At 50.1% G+C, this 20,879-nt stretch overlaps 3 protein-coding genes across 8 annotated transcripts; 2 read left to right on the forward strand and 1 right to left on the reverse strand.

Annotated features, from left to right (window-relative positions):
* Positions 1 to 1,614: 1,614 nt before the first annotated feature.
* On the reverse strand, positions 1,615 to 12,029 carry ADAR (adenosine deaminase RNA specific). Of its 6 annotated transcripts, none has more exons than XM_053475056.1 (15): positions 11,999 to 12,029; positions 7,340 to 8,733; positions 6,847 to 7,030; positions 6,562 to 6,692; positions 6,117 to 6,252; positions 5,589 to 5,803; positions 5,253 to 5,406; positions 4,895 to 5,066; positions 4,715 to 4,808; positions 4,082 to 4,201; positions 3,857 to 3,990; positions 3,531 to 3,713; positions 3,221 to 3,333; positions 2,678 to 2,802; positions 1,615 to 2,310 (listed from the first exon to the last, which is right to left on the reverse strand). In XM_053475056.1, the coding sequence occupies exons 2-15, from the start codon at positions 8,176 to 8,178 to the stop codon at positions 2,070 to 2,072; spliced, it is 2,841 nt and encodes a 946-aa protein (XP_053331031.1). In that variant the 5' UTR covers positions 8,179 to 8,733; positions 11,999 to 12,029; the 3' UTR covers positions 1,615 to 2,069. The 6 variants fall into 6 exon arrangements, with proteins under 6 accessions (XP_053331031.1, XP_053331029.1, XP_053331026.1 ...); XM_053475054.1 differs by lacking the exon at positions 11,999 to 12,029 and adding an exon at positions 9,733 to 9,905; XM_053475051.1 differs by lacking the exon at positions 11,999 to 12,029 and adding an exon at positions 9,733 to 9,844 and having other exon boundaries at positions 7,340 to 8,927.
* Positions 12,030 to 12,218: 189 nt separating this feature from the next.
* C9H1orf43 (chromosome 9 C1orf43 homolog) lies at positions 12,219 to 14,971 on the forward strand. The gene is made up of 7 exons (XM_053475109.1): positions 12,219 to 12,331; positions 12,627 to 12,728; positions 12,802 to 12,919; positions 13,001 to 13,054; positions 13,164 to 13,330; positions 13,815 to 13,873; positions 13,998 to 14,971. Exons 1-7 carry the CDS (start codon positions 12,266 to 12,268, stop codon positions 14,194 to 14,196), a joined length of 765 nt encoding a protein of 254 aa, XP_053331084.1. The 5' UTR covers positions 12,219 to 12,265; the 3' UTR covers positions 14,197 to 14,971.
* Positions 14,972 to 15,677: 706 nt separating this feature from the next.
* Positions 15,678 to 17,258, forward strand: LOC128504863 (cilia- and flagella-associated protein 141-like). Its single transcript, XM_053475119.1, has 4 exons — positions 15,678 to 15,728; positions 15,833 to 15,873; positions 16,742 to 16,859; positions 17,124 to 17,258. Exons 1-4 carry the CDS (start codon positions 15,684 to 15,686, stop codon positions 17,223 to 17,225), a joined length of 306 nt encoding a protein of 101 aa, XP_053331094.1. The 5' UTR covers positions 15,678 to 15,683; the 3' UTR covers positions 17,226 to 17,258.
* The last annotated feature ends 3,621 nt before the right edge of the window (positions 17,259 to 20,879 follow it).

The following is a 20,879-nucleotide window of genomic DNA, read 5'->3' on the forward strand; positions in this document are numbered from 1 at the left end:
CCCTAAAGGAATTCATATTTAAAAGGGGGCCGGGGGCATTGAGCCTCATTCTTCACGCACCCGAGGCCCTGGGACAGATAATCTCGGGAAAGATCTTCGGCGTTGTCCTCTGACGTTCTTGTTCAGTTCCTTTGCAGGTGCGGCATTAGGGAGAGAGTCTCGTGGATAGGAGTTAGAGAAGTTCAGGAGCCTACCTTGCATGTTAGAGAAAGCACTTGGTAAAGGTAGGTGCAAGTTTTCCAAACCCGACCAAAGAACGGTCTTCTCCAGCACCCCTTGGCTGTCATGTCGGCATGTTTCGCTCTATCCCGGGAATGACAGACGCGAGGCGGGACCCGAGGACTCTCCAATGCTTTTTAAAACGTTCCCAACAGAACTGGGAAGCACGACCTGTGCGCTAACGGCCCCCTCCACTCCTTAGTTAACTGCGCCTTCCTCGCGTGTGACCGCTCGGGGGTTCAGATGTGCACCGCTCACTGCAGATTCTCATAAAACAGATTTCTATTAAACTACTCTGTTTCAACGGTTATTCTTCGCAGCTCGCCCCATCTGAGGCTTATATTTCAAACATATAAAACACGGACTCACCCCCCAAAATAAAAAGAAACCTTCACTAATCAACAGAGCAGAAAACAGGCCATGCATTGTGCCAGAAATATATATTCTATATATATATAATTCACGCTCTGGGCGCTCGCTGTATATCACCTCAGTGATAAAAACGCTGAACCCAATGAAAGAGCTGAACGTTCGGCGGTGTACTGATTAACAAAGGTGTACGGTGTCCAACGAGGAAAAAACAAAAAACAACTTAAAGCGTAAAAGGTTTATTATAACGCATCTTAAATTTTTTATTTAACAGATTTAACATACACAGGGTGTATTTCCAGTGCTTCAGGACAAGGAAACTTTGAACGCAAAGACTGCCGGTTTTTTGTTGACAGCTGTCCTATTAGATCGCTGTTCACAAAAAAATAAAAATAAAAAAACATGCGCGCCCAATGCCTATAGGACAGTATTTTAAATAAGCGGCGCAGGTGATTGGCAACCCCAAGTAATGTGGAAAAAATAAAAATATATATATATGGTTTTTTCCATAATCGGAAAGGACCCGCTTTGTCTCGGGTTTTAATATGGAATGTTATGGAAAACCGCGTCTAGCTCAAAGTTTCAATTACTGGATAATTCTAAATAAAGTAATCGTTTACAGCTATAGTAACCATGAGACATGCGCCAGCGTGCCGTGTCGGCTACAAACAACTACAGCCCCCCCAAAAATGAAAGGCAGACATCGCAAAATTCCCATAACCAAGCAATGGTCTTAAAGGTGCCGTCTCTAAAAAGCCACCGGATGTCAGCGATGAGAGAGAAGCTGATCCCCGTGACATAAGGCACGCTGGGTCCCGTCTAAACGCTGCGTGTAAACTGTAGGATGCGTAACGCCCCGTGCAACTGCACAGAAAAAGGGATTTTTTCCCCTAAAACCAAACTGGATAATTTTTGAAACAAACGGGCATCCGGCTCGCAGATCTCCGCGATTCAAACAATGTTTTAACAATGGGGGATTTGGGATAATTTTAGAACAGCGAACGAATGACAACCTTTGGCGAGGGGAGCTAAAAAAATAAAGGTCTGGTCTATTGCTAAGATTCATTGAATTATGTAAAATTCTAAAATTAAAAACACAAATTCTAAATTTGTCTTGTGGCCGTGTCAACCCCTCTACTATATATATATATAATATCTCTATCTATATATATATATATCTATTCATTCTCAAAGTATTGCTGCAGAAGGGAGAGGGGGGTTAAGAGGAGTAAAAGGAAAATCTGGACTGCCACTAAAAATAAAATGAAATAAAATCCGGGGCAGGCCGGAAGTTCCACCCGTACAGAGTAATCTATTACCCCCAAGTTCGTGACCGGAGAGTGTAAATGAAAGCGTCGTTTGGACAGAACAGAGGGATGTCCCAGCAACAAGCAGAACACGGGATTTGCGGGCAACAACCATGAACTGACACTCAGTGCAAACCTGGTAACTTTCTCGTACAAAAATTCACGGGGACTTTTTTATTTGCTGGCCACGGTAAAGCTCTTTTCTTCCTGCGGCTTGCCTATCCAGTTCCCGTAACCCATGCTCTCCAGAGCTTTGAAGAAAAGTCCTTTGGCCTTCTGATACGAGGTGGCCGCTGCTTTGATGTCACCGTAGGTGCTGAAATGTAAAAGGTCTTCGCGCTTGTGCTGTCGGCAAAGTTCTTGGAACATGGAGAACATCCGGAGCTTCGTCACGCGGGACACTTCCAGCTTGGCTCTGTTGGATAAAAAGGAGAGAGAGAACCAATTTCATGTCGCAGCCAAAACCAGCCGAGCAATCCGCCGGGGAGAGTGTGGTCGCCAAACAACGGCAGGAAGATATATAACAAAGGTACTTTTATTAAAAGCGCGCCCGTCGTCCGACACGCATGACTAAAGGAGCTGGAAAAATCGTCCAGGATCTTTTTACAGCAGAAGGAAAGTGAGGCGCTCTGCCGGAGAAAGCAGCCTGCAATGTCTAAAGGACAAGCTGTTTTCTCAACATTTTAGGGGGCTGTTAAGTAAGCGCCGCGGCACTCTTAAGAAAAGCTTTAGATAAGCCGATGTCCCTTTCCTTTTGGGGTGAGGATCCCCCTCCGGCTTACCCCTCCACTTTCCCCTTTGTTCCATCCAGTACTTCCACTTCTTCATCTGCCATGCACCAGTTCACGCTGGACTCCTTTGTCTTTCCAGTCTGCCGGTGAGAGTCATACACGCTGACGCGCCCGACCTGAAGCACACAAGGGAGTTACACGCGGATACAAACCTTACGTTCCGAGGATGGCTTCTCCATACTGACCCCCCCCAGGGGCAGGATCTCGCATTCTATAAGCTCATGGACGACGACCCTGAACTGCCTTGCTGAGAGGGGGTTTAAGAGCCAATTCTGCATTGTGTCAGGAACCTCTACGTAGTGGCGTACGTTTTAGGTAAAGGCTCTATTGCTTTGATCCGTGTTAAAACTCTAGTGCGCACCCATCCCTAAAACATCCCTGGGAACACCAAATACTACAACCGGCCCAGAGCTAAGCAGATCCGACGCTAATAAACGCTTTGTTGAGTTTCAGGTCTTTAGGACTTCTCCTTCGTAAAATAGTAGAAGGTAATGCAAGGAGCAGGACAAGCTGCAGACAAATGAAGCCGAGTACCTCCGGGTGATTGACAATGAACATGTCGGGCAGCTGCTGCTGGAAAGAATCGCCGTCCCGAGTCATCCGGCAGCAGATGGCACGAGTCAGGTGGCCCTGGCTGAACAGGTAGCCTGAGGAAAACGCAGAAGATAAACAAGTCACACGCACAGCAACAGCAACTGGGGTAAGTGCACCTAAAGGGGTGATCGTGTGTCCTTTAAATGCCCGGCGGGCAGTAGCGATGCTCTGAGCGGGCAGTAGCGATACTCTGAGCCTGGGAACATGTGCTTCCAGCTTTGTAATGTCGGGGAGTTATATGCAAGCGTACCGAGTGTGAGTGAGCTGAGGTACACCGGCTCGAGGAAGTGAGTGAGGATGGCGCCCTGCAGGCCCAGCACATTCCAGCGTAAGATCTTGTCGCTGCAGGACATGGTGCGCAGGCGCTCGCCGTGCTGGATCCCGTCCCAGGTGGGAACGATATCGCTCGACTCCACCGGTATCGTGCCTTCTCCTGGAAAGAAGATGAAATAGATTAGGGAGAACGCCGCACCTGAATCCCAATCGCGCAGGGAACACGTGCAGCATGGTGCCCAGGCCCAACGACGGGAATAACCGGAGGTTACAGCAGTCATTCATGACGCAGACGCCACTAACCATTTTCCACCTTGGTCCGCAACTTGCCCTGCTTAGGGTTCTCAAAAAGCGGGTAGTGCTTGTTGTCTCCGTTGGCGCTGGGTTGCTCGCTGCACGACTTGTCAAAGAGCGCCCCATCTCCACAGGGAGCGGTACTGCAACACATCGGCCAACGGACGTTAGAGATTGCTTCCGCTAATACCGTACCGGGATGGGTTCGCCATGATCTTGTGAGCGCACACTCACCTGATGTACAAGTGAAAGGTCACGTTGGGCTTGACCCTCAGCAGATCCCCTTCCGCCTCCTCGAAGATGGTGTCTTCTGGAAACTCGGGGTTGTATTTCATGAGCTGGCTGTACAGAAACCTGGAGAGAGAGAGAATTAAATGAATTAACTCAATTATTCTCTGCAGACAGGGTGCGGATCCCACGCATCTGGCACAAGAACAGATTTTAAGACACAAATTTGTTCCATGGGCAATCTAAGATGACAGGAAGATTTACTGGGGCTGAGAAGCTGCAGGTTTAAGCTGCAGTAAAGCCTTTTAACAAATAAGCCTTATCTGAAAAGAATTTGTTGCTCCACGCACATGCCCTGACTCATTTAAAAACGTGCCAAAAATTGGACTTTAAATGGTAATTACATTCCTGGGCACGAGACATACGATTGTATCATCTCTCTCAGAGGACATGCCGCGATCTCCCCCTATCTGGCTTTATAGTTTTATTTTTGGGGGTTTCTTTTACGTGTGTCGTCTAATAACTGGTGCAGGAATCAGGCTGATGGGTTAGAAGTGGATTTAATTTCCATAGGTTGATCTTTTCTTAGACTAGTTCTGTTGAGAAAACATTTACAGGCAGGCGACCCCAAACACTCACCTTATAAACCCTCTCCGAGAAATAACCTCCGCATGGCAGTCGTTGACGGTCTCTCCGCTTAAACTGAGCTCCTCGCCCTTCACGCAGCGGTTTCCTTACAAGACATACTCAGTGATTACACTCTGGGGGGCACGACATGAGACGACACGCAAGACACGGAGGAAGACAGATCAGAATTACCCGTTCCAATGCTGACTACGGTCCCCAGGTCGTCGCTGCTTTTCTTCATGATAATGGCGGCCAGGATCTTGCGGCCGAGCAGGCTGTTCTGGATGCGCGCCGTCAGGCTGTTAAATTTCTGGTGGCTGAGCATGGCGATTTGGTCGTGGATGGTGCTGCCACCCACCGGGAGCTGTGAAATCGGTAAGATCAGCCGCAGAAGTAAGGCGGTCATCAAAGAGACCTCTACCAGTTGCATTAAGAAACGGTTGCTCCCATAGGGTTTTCGGGAATATTTACCGGCATTAAGGAGCCGACACGTGAGTGCATGCGCAGAAAGCCATAATGTAACAGACCCAATTTTGATCGGTTCTCTCACCTCGGAGACAATGTCACCTTCGCGAACTGCTTTCTCGCTCTCCCCAATCAGCACCCGCAGGGCAGCGTCTGCGGCTTCCGCCTTGGCCTGTTTCTTACTGGATGCCGTGACTGCTGGGAACCATCGGCCCCCGACCTTTGCTTGGAAAACAAACCTGGGGGGTTGAGAGACGGGGGTGATTCAAGGGCCCATGATGACGTTATTCATCCTGCACACCGCGGCGCTGCCAGGATCAAGACCCGTCATCGCTTTTAACAGAACCTGGCACAATCTTAACACGGCGTAGATGACATAGAAGGCGTACAGCACGAGGACATTAGGAAGATGCAGACGTACTTGGGATCGTGAGGAGGCCCGGTTTGGTTGACCATCCTGAACTCGGCCGCGAAGCCCTTGGCCCGGGAGTACTCCAGAAGGCCGCTCACTGGGTTGGCGTTCAGATACTTGATGAAATCTCGCACTCCGGAACCCTGAGCCATCTTTAGCTCGTCCGCCGAAAGCTCTGGGACTGCAGGAAATTCTGAAGTGTTTGTATCGGAGACCGGTTCAAACTGAGACAAAGAATTTAGTTGCCACACGGTAAGCAAAAACAAGCAAAAAAAGCCCCCAAACAGATCCTATATCATCTAACAGTATATAAAGAGCAGCTTCTGGAACTTGTTGACGTCTGGTTTCTCCAATTCTCTTGGGAACGAACTTCAGAAATGGCAGATTCTATGAGCAATCCATCCATCGATGACTGGCTCAAGGTCTTAGCCAGAACAATTTGATCCAAGCATTACTCATTTCCGATAAACCGTATAGCAGAGCGCGAGTGGATTAAGGTTTAAGACTCCACACCGAGTGCAAACGACCGACCATTACCTTCTCTGTCTGTAAGACGGATTCCCCCAGGAGGAGTCTGACGGCAGCTTCGGCGGCTAGTTGCTTGGCCATCTTCTTGTTGTTCGCTACCACCGACGGGAATGTCTGCTTGCCGATCTTCACCATGTACGTGAACCTGCAATATTGTTGTTCATATGTGGCAGGCAGCAGAGCAGATCCCTCTCTCACTAACCCGACCTAATAGCATCATTACGCAAATAATTTATTTTGGACGGAACTCTGTATCTATTTTTAAATCACGCGAAGGTCCAAAAACGTCTTTCGACACAAGCTTACTTTACTACGCAGTATTTAATCTGGATGCACGCCAGTGAAAGATTTAACACAATATGTTTTTTTTCTTGGGCTATTAATAATCAAAAAGAAACACTCCAAAAACCTTGGGACACGATGCCCAGTCCTGCTGGAGGATCACGTGACTCACCGTGGGTCGTGAGGGGGTCCCTCCTGGGACACCAGCACAAACTCGCACATGTTCCCGGACTTCTGTCCGTGCTCCATGAGGACACTAATCGGATTTTTACCGCTTGAGGGGAACGACTGCAGTACAGGCTTCTACAAGACAAAAGATCATGCGGCTTTCAACGAAAGCAGAGCAGAAGAGGACCCCCCCCACTTTAAAGGTCAGGTCAGACAGGGGCAGATTCAAGGAACAGAAGTGGTCAAGCGTCTCAAACAGCGAAAGCTGGATCTACCATGAAGAACCTACCACCTCCTCCTGTACCGGCTGGACCTCCTTCTTCTCCGCCAGAACCTGCTCTTCCGTTCCACCCTGCTCCTCGCGCAGGAGGATGCGAAGGGTGAGAGAAGCAGCTTCCTTCTTGGCGTTCTTCTTGCTACTAGCCTCAGCTGGTGGGAAACGACGGCCATTAATCACAGCTTGGATTTTAAACCTAAGGGAGCAAGCGAGAGGCGTTATTAAGGGTCGGCATACAAGCGTCGCAGGAGTTTGACGATTCCCAGCTTGCCGTCTGTGCGGAAATTCTTCTAAACGGTGCGTCTTCACAGATAAAATGGGACATTGCCATAGAAAGGATTTATTAGGCTATTTAAAGTAATGATCACATCATTGAAAATGACATCAATGGGCATGATTCAGTAAGAGGTATTATTATTTGATGTCACAAACACGGCTATGCGACACTTTTTAAGTACAATCTGAGGGGGTTTACTCAGCAAGCAGTCTGCCGTCTGATTCCTACCTGGGGTCGTGCGAAGGCCCGCTCTGCTCGAGAAGGACAAAGTCACATTGCTCCGAGCAGAAGTGCGCGAACTCCAAGAGGCCACTGACCGGATTCTTCTCCTGGCAGGCCTGCAGCTTCTCCAGACGCGAGCATTCCCTGGTGGGTTCGTAATATTGCGTGATCGCCATAGTGTCCCCTGCTGCATCACCCGAGAAGATATCGGATGCCCTGTTCATTACGTTGAGGCTTTCGGGTAGGTCGTCAAGAGCCCACTTTCCGTTTTCATAGTCGTCGAACGCCCTGCGCCTGGAACGCTTCTTTGGTGGCTCCTCCGAAGGAACCACGGCACTAGGTACTGTGGATACCCGTTCTCCGCCCGTGTTGTCTTTTGCCAAGGCCTTTTGCCCATTCTCAACGTTGGGGGCTACCTGCTCAGTCTTGGGGGCTACCTGCTCTACGTTGGGGGCTACCTGCTCTACGTTGGGGGCTACCTGCTCTACGTTGGGGGCTACCTGCTCTACGTTGGGGGCTACCTGCTCTACGTTGGGGGCTACCGGCTCTACGTTGGAGGCTACCTGCTCACCATCATCCACCTGCACGGGTTCTTCCTGGATCAAAGACTCCTGGATTTCGCTTGCTCGCTCTTTGAGCAGCATTCTTTCATGTTTCTTGGCGCTGAGCGACCATTTTATCGGGTTCGAGCCATTCCTGCAGACATCTCCTTGTTTCTCCAAAGCATTCAAAAGTTGATTGATTTCGTGGGGTTTAGCTATGCCCACATTCTTCCGTACGCTGAGCGACGTCGATAGCGGGTTGTGGAACAAATACTTAAAGACCTTTTCCTTGTTCTCGGCCATAGTTTGCGGACACCACGTGACGGAGAAGGAGCGGGACAGCGAAGATGTAGAGTCGTCCCCCTCTTCCGAATCGCCTTCCCCTTGACTTTCACCGACCGAAGAGGCCACGGGAGGCGTGCAGGCGGAAGGAATCCTCCAGCGTGGCGGCGTTTCCCCGTCCTTCCACAGCACACCGGTTTTTAGTAATTTGTAGAGGATATGATTGACAACTTTCTTCTCTACGCGGAAATATCTGGATAAATATTTGGCGGTGCGGGTCTCTCCGTCATTTAGCTCTCCGAAGAAACAAACTATGTCTTTCTCGAGCGGGTCAGAGGACACATGCAGGGCTTGGAAACTTTGTGACAGGTTGGTAACGTTTCTTTCGGGGGGTCCCCGGTTGCTTGGCTGATGGTAGTACGGATACTGTGGGGGGCGCGGTGCGGTCTTTTGGGGTGGGTAATGTTTTTGCGGCGCTCGGTATGCGTTAAAACTCTGAGGGTTCGCATTAAATCCGACAGTCCTTCCTAGGAGAAACTCTCTTTGCTGGGCTCGTAGGATGTCTGGCTGATATTCCTGTATAGGCAAAGGGTTAATGAAAGAAGCAGTATTAGGATTGTGGCTGAAGTGATAGGATTTGTACTTGGGAAAGCGCCCCTGCCCTTCATATGCTCTTCTGTTCATTACTTGTCACCAAGTGCAAGCCCGTAAACCTTAACGCACGGCAAGAAACAAGGAGGGAGCTGAGGGACGCTCTCCGCCGATGGTCCCTGCCAAAAGGAGAATACACAATAACCACACAGCTCACAAGCACAACAGCCGCGGGACGCCGACGACAACCGCTCGCCCCGGGAAACCGACCCAAAACAAAGGCACCGAGCGACGGCAAGGGGCTCAGAACACAGGCGCGCTTCGCTGTAAGCAGAGAAAAGAGGGAGCCCATATATATATATATATATACACATACATATATACATACATATATATACGTTTAACCCGATACAGGGCTCCTTTCGCAGGGGGTAATTGGCCCTCACTCTGGTGGTAAAATGCAGGGGCCACAGAGTGCCAGAAGTAACGCCGTGTTGGATGCGGATGCCCAGACCCTCGTTATTAAATACCTTACTGCAATTTAGAGAGAAAAAAATGAAGATAATCACAGAAAACATACCTGTGAAGGGGGGAAAACTTAATGCAATAACTAAAAATACCTCAATCAGTTAAAACGGGAGGAAAAGCGTTAAAACGACCGCTGCGGCCAGAAGAGAGAAAAACGAACGCCAAGTTAATCCAGATATTCAAAAAAATTTTTTTTATAGAAAAAAAGCAACCAATGAGGAAGTCCGTGCTGGCACCTTTAGGGTTAAATGGTGGTTCCTCAAAATAGTTGACTTTTGGGATTTTAGTAAAACCTTGTAAATAGCGTTAAAGGAGCCGCCGAATCTTTTCTCTGTTTACAGCAGGAACCCCGCGATGCGTCTCCGTACGTTTATCCCAACCCCCGAATCCACCCCGGGGCAGAACGAAACTTTTACACTTAATGAAAAGTAAACGTTTCGCCGGAGCGGCCCTTACCTTGTTAAAAAGGACGACCGGATCTGCACCGTACGGCATGGAAAGCAATCTCGGGGGCGGTCAGGGGGGCTACGGGAGGGCACGAGACGCACCATGCAGCGGCTGAGCACGGGAAGGATTTAAAGGCCGGGGAGAGGGGGCGGCATTCAGAGCCGCAGGGGGATTAGTGCTGATCGCAGGGGGATTAGTGCTGATCGCAGACCGTTTCCTGGGTAAGAGCTCTGCTAGGTTTCGGTTTCCATTCCTCGCCAAGCTCCCTCCCTCTGGCCTCGGTTAGTTTCAGATTACGCAGCAGCCAATCAGATGGCTCAGAGGGCTGAGCCGCACCATAAACAAACGGAGCGGAGGAATGTATGAATGGCAGGCACTCTGATGAAATGCCACAAGCGATGTACTCACAGCAGCCGACAGAGCCAGACCTCGGCCCACGGACATCAGCCAAACACGAGGACTCAGCATTAAGTAGATCGGGCCTCAGTCACGCTCCTGCTGCCAGTACATGGCTTACAGCATCCAAAACCAACCTGTCTAGTCCAGACAGTCCCTAACTCTCCTGCTACCACCTCTGCTGGAAGACTATTTCATTCAGCAAAAAATAAAAATGTATCTTCATGGCATGATTTGCCTATTTCTTTCATAACTGAATTTATACAAGACGGGTGACCTGCCCCAAAATAATAGCGGCGTGGTTTGTGACTAATTACACCGTGCCTCGGGTTATAAAAAGCTTAACTACATACAGAAAAAGGTCTGGTACGGATCAAACAGAACCGGAATACACCGGTAACATTGGGATAGCGTTTACCGGCCAGCTCTGCCGTAACCCCGCTGGCAACGAGAAATCCCGGCACTCCCCTATTTATACTTTCATTGGACGGGGCTCCTAGGGTATAAACCTCAAGCTCTTAACCAAGTATAACGGACTGAGATACCACCCGATAAACGTACAAATAACCGGACATGCGCTTTAATCGAGACCAACCACTGATTAAGGTTTGAGTCTTTGCAGCAGGAGAAACGGGGGCCGAATGGGGCCGATCTGCAGGCAAATTATGCGTTTCTTTCCCAGCAGGCGAGACACTCAAGGAAACATGATTGTGAAACGCAGCGGCAGCTTGGAAACTCGGATTCTGATTCAAAGCACCAGATAACAGCTTGGAGAACGCCTCGAAGGGGAGCCCCCCCCCCCCACATCTGGGGCAAGAAGGCGGTAAGTCAGCTGCTGGCGGGGTATGTTAAGGCATTGCGCGGTGCAAACGTTTCTGCTCCTGCTTTCCCTGATGAAGCCTTATTCTCAGAGACAATAAATGTAAAGGTTCTGCTTATGGTTGGCTTCTCAGCGCCGCGCTCACGCACCTTTCATGCTTTCATTACAAGGCGATCAGAGACGCGTGGAGGTCGCGAGGACACGGCCGCAGACTCCTGGCTACTCTGACCATTTCTCTACGGATAATAAAGGTTCGCAGTGAGTCATTTTCATTGTCTATATTATCATAGTGAGACAGCTGTAGTGCTGGGTAACGCGGGGTTAATTACAGAACCATCTCTCAGGCGGATGGTACGGACACGGGACCGCTGCACACATCAGGTGAACCTTAGGAACACGGGACCGCCACGCACACACATCAAGGGGACGGTACTAACACAGGACCGCAACACCCACACATCAGGCGGACGGTAAGAACACGGGACCGCTGTGCACACACATCAAGCTGACAGTACGAACACGGGACCGGCACACACATCAAGCTGACAGTACGAACACGGGACCGCCACACACACATCAAGCTGACAGTACGAACACGGGACCGCCACACACACAGTAGGCGGACTGTATTCTCCCGACGATTTTGTGGGCTTTATACCATTTAATGTTTTTAATACCGTATTTATTCAGTAAAGTTTATGCCCCCCGAGATACCCCAGGGAGACCATCCGATCCACGCTTGTACCTGCCCCACTGCCACTGCACGGGGTATTAGCAAACCATTAGCACGATCATTGCCCTGACACTCCACTAGAAAACAACAAACAGCAGTTTGGAAACACATTTAGTAAAGAGCCCCTCCAAACCCGGGCAGGCTGGCTTACAGGCCGCTGCACAAGGCTAAGGGGTCGCCTCTTGGTGACAAGTACATGGCTTTTCCCTATAGCCCTCATTTGCCCCTTCCCACCGGGGCAGGCGCTCCCCCACCCACCAAACAGAGCCTCCCGGTACTGATGAATGAGATGCCCTCCGCATACTCACTCCCCGTCTCTTACCGACCCCGTGGTGGCGGCGACAGGTTGCTCCTCTCCCTTTGTCCCGACAGGATGTTACTTCCGGTCGGTGGGCTTCCGCTTCCGGGGGAACCCAAGCTAACCCCCCCCCTTCGAACTCTCGGTTTGTGCCTACTGACGTCAAACACATTGGACGTCGGAGCGGAGGGAGCGCTCCCAAACACGCATGCGCAGCGAGCGGAGGGGCTCCGAGGACACCTAGCGACTTGGCTAACGCGGAAGTGTTTCGGACTCGCAGCGGCGACGGGGAGAAATGGCGTCTAACAGTAACTGGCTGTCTGGGGTGAACGTGGTGCTGGTTATGGCTTACGGGAGTCTGGTGAGAGGGGCATTTGGTGTAAAATGGGGGAAGCTTGGGGTGACAGCTCCTTTTTTTGGGAGCGGGTGGAATTGTCTTTTCAGTGAATGATCGTCTTAACACAGGGGGCTTGGGTTGATTGGTCCTTAAGTGTGGGGTTCTGATCCCCTAATGTAGTTTGGGGGGCATCTTGTAAGTGTAAATCTCCTCGTAGGGTCATTTCTCCTGTGATCCGCCTTCTTGCTTCAGGAGAGGCAGATTTTGTATAGTTGTTTGCATCATACTCTTGATCTTTTGTTTTTTCACCCCGGTACAGGTATTCGTCCTGCTCTTCATCTTCGTGAAGCGGCAAATAATGCGGTTCGCCATGAAGTCTCGCAGGGGGCCTCACGTGCCGGTCGGACACAACGCACCAAAGGTAGTTATCCGAGTCCCGGTTGCCAGGCTGCAGGCAGGCTGTTCGCCCGAGTAACATACCTTCTGCCTTCCAGGAACTCAGGGAGGAAATCGACATTCGCCTCTCCAAAGTGCAGGACATCCGCTTCGAACCCCGACTCCTGGCGGAGGATGACGCTCGCTTGCTACAGCTGGATAAGCCGGAGCAGGAAGGTACCGGATCGCGCTCTTGCTTTTTTGTTTTCACGCTTTGGGTATTGCGACCGCACGCCAACGGCTACCTCTGTCTTCTAGGCTGTTACAATTACTTGTATCGAATGAAGACGTTGGATGCGGTGAAAGATTCCGGTGAGTTTCTGTTTAAGAGCAGTGTCAGCGGATCAGGGGGTCTTTGCGGTGAACGGCAGGCACCGTCCCCTGTGATGTGTAACGTGCTGTTATTTTTTTTTCCCCGCAGACATCCCCTTCCGGGACAACGTAAAGTACCCCCGGACCCTCGTGGGAAAGAACTTCCGCTGCTTCCTCCTGGAGCTGCAAAACTCCAGCTCGCCCTACAAAGGGATCCGCAAGAGTTTATTAGATGCGCTCATGGCAGGCTATGACAGTGCGCGATACGGCACTGGGGTAAGGGGAGGATTTTGGGGGTCGCCTAAGCATTGCTCCCTTATCTCATTGTCCACGAGTTCTCATCAGCAAAGCCTTGGCTTAGTCCTTGTGTAATATCCGTGGATCACGTGACTGTACGTTACTAAAGCACACGGTCTGGAGGTTTCAAGGCAATACTCTTACGTGGTCGGGGTATATAAGGGATGAGAAGGGGTGGACCGTGGCAACTACCTACAACATATACATGTTTTGTGTTATAGCGATTCTGCACTGTAGATTATTTCTCCGCGCTGTCGGCGTCGTTAACCCTCTGGATTACCCCACAGTCCCGTAAGCGCAGATCTGTTGGTATTCCCCTGACTGACGCCTTAGAGCGCTCACTTAATGTTTAGCGTACGTTATACCCCTGCTCGGCACCCTTTTCTGATATTAATTACCTGTGTGATTATACTGAGATTCTGCTGCCACGTAATTAAGGAGGAAAATCATTTTTCTTTTGCAGTCGTATGGAAAAAACCAACACCTGAAGTTCATGGATTCCCTCAGGGAGCTTTCGACAATGTAAGAACAGAGGAAAGATTTTGTTAGATTGCTGTAATGAGTAACCCGAGGTGGGCACACTGCAGTCTGGCACCCAAACCTTCAGAACTGTCTGAGCCTCCTTTATTTTGTGTTTTTTACGCAGTGTGCAAGCCAGAGAGGCTGGAAGTCAGAGGCAGCGCCAGTCTGCGGCCCGGGACCTCAGCGCTTCCCCAGAGCCCTCCGGGACGCCCACCATCCAGGTGACCTACCTGCCCTCGAACCAGAAGAGCAAGCGGCCAAAACACTTCCTTGAGCTAAAGAGCTTTAAGGACAATTACAACACCCTTGAAAGCACCCTGTGAGCCGAGATACCGGGAAGAGGAATTCTGCCGCGAGCCACCAGCATCCAATCGGCGACCTGAGCCTTAACGCTTCGCTGGCTTTCATAACGGATTCCGGAAGAGTATCATTGCCGGTGTCTCTGTGACTTCAGAGAATTGTTCGTCCGATTCCGTTAATCCGCCAGCCGGAAGGAGAGGGATGCTGACTTCTTGTAACTACCAGCTTCTCGAATCTCCCTGGAGTTACCGTTATGAACGTGCGCCACCGACCGAACATTGCGCTCTTCTGCGGAGCAAAGACTTAACTGCGGGTTCAATGTCTCCCGCGGATTCTGAAAGTCGATTGATCTGCGGGGACGAGGAGCCAGGAAGCCTGTTTTTGTTTACAGTTTGTGATTTTTCTGAATGTCTGGGAGTTTTTTGTAAAATAAGCGATGTTTGGTGCAGCCCGTTGGAAGCGTATGTGCCGTGCCCGATCGTACGTAGGCTCGCTTCTTGTTACATGGCTGCTGCGTTTGCGTTGATGGAGTCTGGAAGAGTGTCATCTGCACCTTGTTGTTATTTTTGTAACGTGCGTTGTTACATAGGACCAGCAACGTTTCCCGAATCGGCACCCTCGCGTATCGCTTTCTTTCATTGTATAAACCGCCAGGTCGGACACAGTGCCCGGCTGTTGCGCTCGCTGCCAAAATGACTTTTGGGCACAATATGAAACTGTTTAGAAAGCAAAGTTAAAACTTACAAACAAAAAGTAAACAAGTGTTTTTTGTTACCTTTAAAAAATAAACTTGTATGAAGAGCCATTAGCCTGTTTAACGGCGTCCATCCTCCTGTTTTCTATCTGCCACGCTGTCTATAAGTCTTGGGATGCTTTATTTAATATTCACTTTAAAAAAATATATTTGGGTTATTTCTAGAAGCTCAGATTTCCCTCTTAGCCATCCCTTGTGCATTACTGGCTGATATCATGACACGGATCACGCTATACAAAGTGCACATACACGGTTATAGATTCATTTTAAGCGGATGTACAGATAGTCGTCACTTTTATCATTTGCTATTTTACATACGTGCCTATGTTTAATTCATGGGTCGAGTGGTTTCGTTTATAGACCACAGACCATGAGGATCTTATTGACGAACACGCCGTCCACACCGTCGCTTCTGAGCCTTCCTCTTACTCTACCGATACTTTAGGCCTGTAATGACATCCAGATATCCTCCTTGTCTGCCCTCTCCCCTGCTGCGGTGGGACTCCATAACACAGACACTTAATCTTTTCAACTGCTAAATGGTATTGTGTATATCCCTGGTTTAAATAAAGTTGTGTTAAAAAGAAAACAGACAGGGCAGGTGTTGACAGTTTCCATGGAAACAGGTGCAGTGGAGGCACATGTAGGTTATTTCCGGTTCCTTGTATTCTTTTTAGTCTGCCGGAAGCAGCTGCCCTGTCTCAGCCGGCGGCCCCCTCGGCACATCGTCTGCAAACAGGTTTCTAGATTCTGGAGATGCTGCCCTCACGAATACGGCAAGCACTCGACCGAACTCGCCAGGTGAGTATACTGACAGCATGAGACCCCTAACGAGGGGTGGCCCCCGGGGGTCTCTTCCTGCCGGCCCGGGGGGCTCTCTCACCCTGTCTTTCTTTCCGTTTCAGGAGGATGAACGTCTCCAGAGGTTAGAGAAGGAGCGATCCAGGTAGGGCCATTTCTCTTCCGGTCCGATACGTTTCCAATGCATTAATTGGTGTAATGAGTAAGCCTACCTTCCCCTTTCTCTCAATCCACCTCTCCCTCCCCGTCCATTACCCTCCCTGTCCCCTCTCCTACCTCCATATGGACCCGTGTCCTGCGTGGGATAACCGACGCCCGCGTCTTACTATAAAACCTGACCCATGTAGCTACTTCTCAATTAATGGGTTACTAGTAAGCGGACGTGAATAATTACACTTATGGATAAAATACGCGCCGGTCCCATAATGCATTGCGTCATAGAGACCCCAGCTCCCGCTACGCACAAGAACAGGAGAGCAAAAGGGCAGCCGCAGGGCATGGGGGGCTCCTTTCGGGGCACTTGGTGTATTGCTTAGTGTTAGTATGCGGTGTTAGTGTTAGTATGTGGTGTTCGTGTGAGTGTAAGTATGCGGTGTTAGTATGTGGTGTTGGTGTGAGTGTTAGTATGTGGTGTGAGTGTTAGTATGCGGTGTTAGTATGTGGTGTTGGTGTGAGTGTTAGTTTGTGGTGTTCATGTGAGTGTAAGTATGCGGTGTTAGTATGTGGTGTTGGTGTGAGTGTTAGTATGCGGTGTTAGTATGTGGTGTTGGTGTGAGTGTTAGTATGTGGTGTTGGTGTGAGTGTTAGTATGTGGTGTTGGTGTGAGTGTTAGTATGTGGTGTTCGTGTGAGTGTTAGTATGCGGTGTTCGTGTGAGTGTAAGTATGCGGTGTTAGTATGTGGTGTTGGTGTGAGTGTAAGTAGGCGGTGATAGTGTGAGTGTTAGTATGTGGTGTTAGTGTTAATATGCAGTGAGATTTACACGGAGCGGCCTCACCTTACCTCTTGTGGCAGGGAGCAGACAGATGCCTTACGGTGCGAGTGGACGGAGGGCCACGGAGCGGCAAACACGGCCCGGCAACGGGGACAGATGGCGCAGGAGTTACAGATGGCGAACAGGCAGCTGGTGATGGTAAGTGGGGCAGAACCTATTACACACGCACACACACACACACACGTTTACTGGAGAGCTGTAAAGCGTAAGCTCTTTGGAACAGGACCCTCTTCGCCCCCAGACTGCTATGCGATGCACTGCCTGCTACATACACCACCGCAGTGTATAACGGAGCTATGTTAGTCAATAATAAAGCGCTCCTGCTGTTTTAGGACACCCCCCCCCCCCGCCTGGGGATTTGTAATAATAAAATGGATTATATAACGCTTGCCTCTTCTATAGGTGCGTCGAGCGGCTTTACAGCATCTCCTACAGCAGGAGAAGTGTCGGCACCAAGAGGAGCTTCGCCGGCTGGGAAAGAGCCTCCAGACACAAAGGCTGTGAGCGCCCGAGACCCCCGCATCAGCAAGTACCCCCCAGCATCAACGAGTACCCCGTCTCACCCCGCACAAACCTGCCAAAGTAAGCAGCGGGACCAGAAATATTGGATCCACGCAGTAACCTCTTCTCTGGCCATAAACACGCCTGTTCTTCAATCATATTATTAAATAAAAACAATAAAATGTATTAGAAAAAAACACCAGCAGCGGCCACATGCCTACCCCATGCATGTTTAATACCTTCACTGGATTAGCCTCTACCAGTTCTGCTGGGAGGCTGTTCAACTTATCCACCACCCTCTCTGTATATCACATATATATAAATAATCTGACCATAAATGGCTCCTTTATGGTCTACTCAACACGGCTATAAGTGGGTTAATGCAGACGGGGGCTTTTATTTGAGTAAATCAATGCTGTGTTATTGGGTTGGGACAAAGGAGCCGCTGTCTGGGACTGGATTTCTAAGCGCAGAGAGCAGCCCGAGACAGCAGGGGGCAGCGTATCTCACTAACAGCCCATACCTTCAAATATTAACCCCTTCAGTATAGTCCCCATTCTTGCATACTGCCCTATTTACCCCAAATGCACATCATCCTGGGGGGCAACAGGACATGACAGACATAAAGCTAAACAATTAATAGTTAGAAGCAGGCTGGGGGATCGGCCCCTGGATTTAATCCGTGAGCAGCTGCTAAACCTTCTCTAGAGCCCACCGCAGGGACTCAACGAGCGAGGCTTAGAGGGGATCCGACTTCCAAATCCCTGCCTGGGATTCCTGCGACAGCTTCGGTGGCATGCCGCTGACACCCCGTGACACTCGGGAGCCTTTCTTTTACATTATAAAGACGTTACTAGGTCTTCAGCTTCCTATCCGTTTTACCGTCCTGTACGAGCCACTGTGTGGTATCTTTACCACCCCTGCTGGAAGTCCATTCCATGGGCCTACTCACTGGGAGTTAAACAGAATTCTGTTGGTTGCTATGGTGATAAGACCACGTCTTTATGTGAACTCAGATTTCAGCTGAAACTTTTTTCCTCTTGTTTGAGCTGAAATCTAGAATTTGATCTCCGGAAACTCTCTGCGGATCTCTTCCTGCTGCCGCGTTTTACCGCATTCCGGGAGAGCGAGACATGGGGGCAAAGTTGAAGCGTGTCTTCTAAAGTGGAGAAGCTGAATTCCTGGGGAGGGTGCAGTCCGCGCTCCCCCTCCATCTACGCCCCAAACAGCACACTTATTCAGCCTATTGTTCCACTTCGCTGTTAACACTCCCCGTCTCGACTACTCCTTAACACACAGGAGACCGGCGACGTCCCCCGCCTTGCCCACCGCTCACCTTGAACTCTTTTACGTGATGTAATCCTGTCTCTCTGACATACATCATATGACCTGCAGGAGTGACGCGGACACGGGCCCACCTCTGGGGTATTTGGGGTAACAGCGCTGACCCACTGGGCAGTAGTGGCCGCTTGGGCTTATACTAACTGGCTTTGGCTGTGACGGTGGCAAGGAGGGAGATCGTGGGGGGGCTCATAAGTGAGATATGTAACTGCCCTCAGGCACTTACTCATGGGTTACAGCCCTATATATATATATACATATGTGTGTGTGAGTTGCAGTCCCTATATATATATGTACACATGTGGATTACACATTGGTTGCAGTCCCTATATATATATATATGTGTGTGAGTTGCAGTCCCTATATATATATATATATATATGTGAGTTGCAGTCCCTATATATATATATATATATGTGAGTTGCAGTCCCTATATATATATATATATATATATATATATATATGTGTGGATTACACGTGGGTTACAGTCCCAGTATATATAATTATATGTGTGTGTGTGTGGATTACATGCGTGTCCTTCACGCTCCCCGGGCACGAAGCTCCGACCTTGCTGTGTACGGCCCCCGGGACACAACCCAGGCAGCTGAAGCAAGACTGTCTATTACGATCCCATCACACGGGGTAATTACTGGGGCAGAACAGGGGCAAAGCCTGCGCATGGTCACGTCTTTTAACGTACAGGGAGTCTGCGAGACCCCGCAAACTGCACACGTTAAGAGGAGACCCCTATTGGGGTCCGGGGATGACAGTCTCTTAACTTAAGAGTTTATGAGCTGCGCCGCTGTAACTCTCCCTGATTGGACGTTTCATCTTCTTAAAAGTGCATTTCTAACTGGCGCAGGACTCAGCGTGGCATTAACTATGATTAGCACATGATAAAACGGGCATTATTTGAGGGTGAGATCAGCGCGCAGGCAGCTACCGCTCGCAGGGAGGGGGAGATTTCGCGCTGGGCACATGTGCTCCATTCCCAAGGTCGCCCGACCCCTGGGGGCAAACGTCCGGAGATCAATAAGAGATAGCGATAATGTCACATCGGCTCCCATCACCGGGCGCATTAACCCTTGTCAACCCACTGCCATCCATGCCATCAGGCGAACGCTTCGGCGTCTCCCATACTGAACGTCTCAGGGTTGTGCCTGCGCTTGGGGTTACCCTGACACATACCGCACGCCTTAGTGAACCAGGGCCATTTAGTTAACACAATCTTATCCAAGCAGTTCAGATGTCTAGAGATGTGTAACTCGCCCAAGCGTGACATGTCCCGCCGATGTATATAGCGCCCGCAGATTCCGTAGCGCTGACACAAACACCGTGCTCCCGGCAGAGAGGGTTACACTGCTCACCGGGAAGTTACGGGGGGTATTCGTCTTTTAAAACCTCCCCAAAGTGAGTCACCGTGCGAGCGCTCAGGTCCTCTCCTTGTCCCTGGATATTGATTTAAAGAGCAAACACAGATACGAGGCCTTGAGACTGACTCCATTCCCCAGGGCTCCGAGAAAGCTGGCAGCTATGCACCTACCCACGCAAGACCGTGAAACACTTTACACCCCCGGACACGGAGCCGGCGGGGCCGGTCAGCATTTTTAGGACGCGTGGAACGAGGCCGATTAATAAGCATTATTAATTGAAAGTCAAGCCCTCGGGGGCCACTGACAAGCCCACGCGGCACGGTGCAGAGAGGGCATTATTGATCGGATAATTGGCGGTGAGGAGGGTGTCAGATCGATGGCTTGTAATTAATGGGATAAAGGGGAACGGGCCGCGGAACGGCGGATGGAAGAGGGTGGGGTTTGTACCCCAGAGCGGGGCAGTTATAAGCCTTGGCTCCCTCTCAGCCCTACAGTGAGAGATCCAGGCGGCCAGCTGGGCTACTTGCAGGTAGGTGGCACATAGAGGGGGCAGAGCGCAATCGGGTGGTCCGCAGTCTGATAGATGGGGGGAAGCGCTTTGCTATATACCTACAAGAAAGTACAGAGAGGCTCAATGCAGAATGACAAGAGACGGGGCAGCAAGTATCACTTTAAAGGGAGGGTAGTGGATTTAAGGCACAGCTTCCCTGCAGAGGTGGGATGAACCTGTACAGTAAATGAACGTGTGAGTTTAGACAAGGGTAAGCCAGCCGAGGGAGGTGGCAGGAGGGCAGACGAGTGATTACAAGTCATGGAGATCCTCACCGTAACCGGGCTGCGCAGGATCAGACCGACTGGTCACTTGCATCGGCCACCTCTCCTAATCATTACTCCAAACTGTCTCAAACGGCGTGACTGCTGTACGTGTGCGCCTGCTCTGTCT

This window comes from Spea bombifrons, chromosome 9 (assembly GCF_027358695.1).
Source record: "Spea bombifrons isolate aSpeBom1 chromosome 9, aSpeBom1.2.pri, whole genome shotgun sequence".
Lineage (NCBI taxonomy): Eukaryota > Metazoa > Chordata > Amphibia > Anura > Pelobatidae > Spea > Spea bombifrons.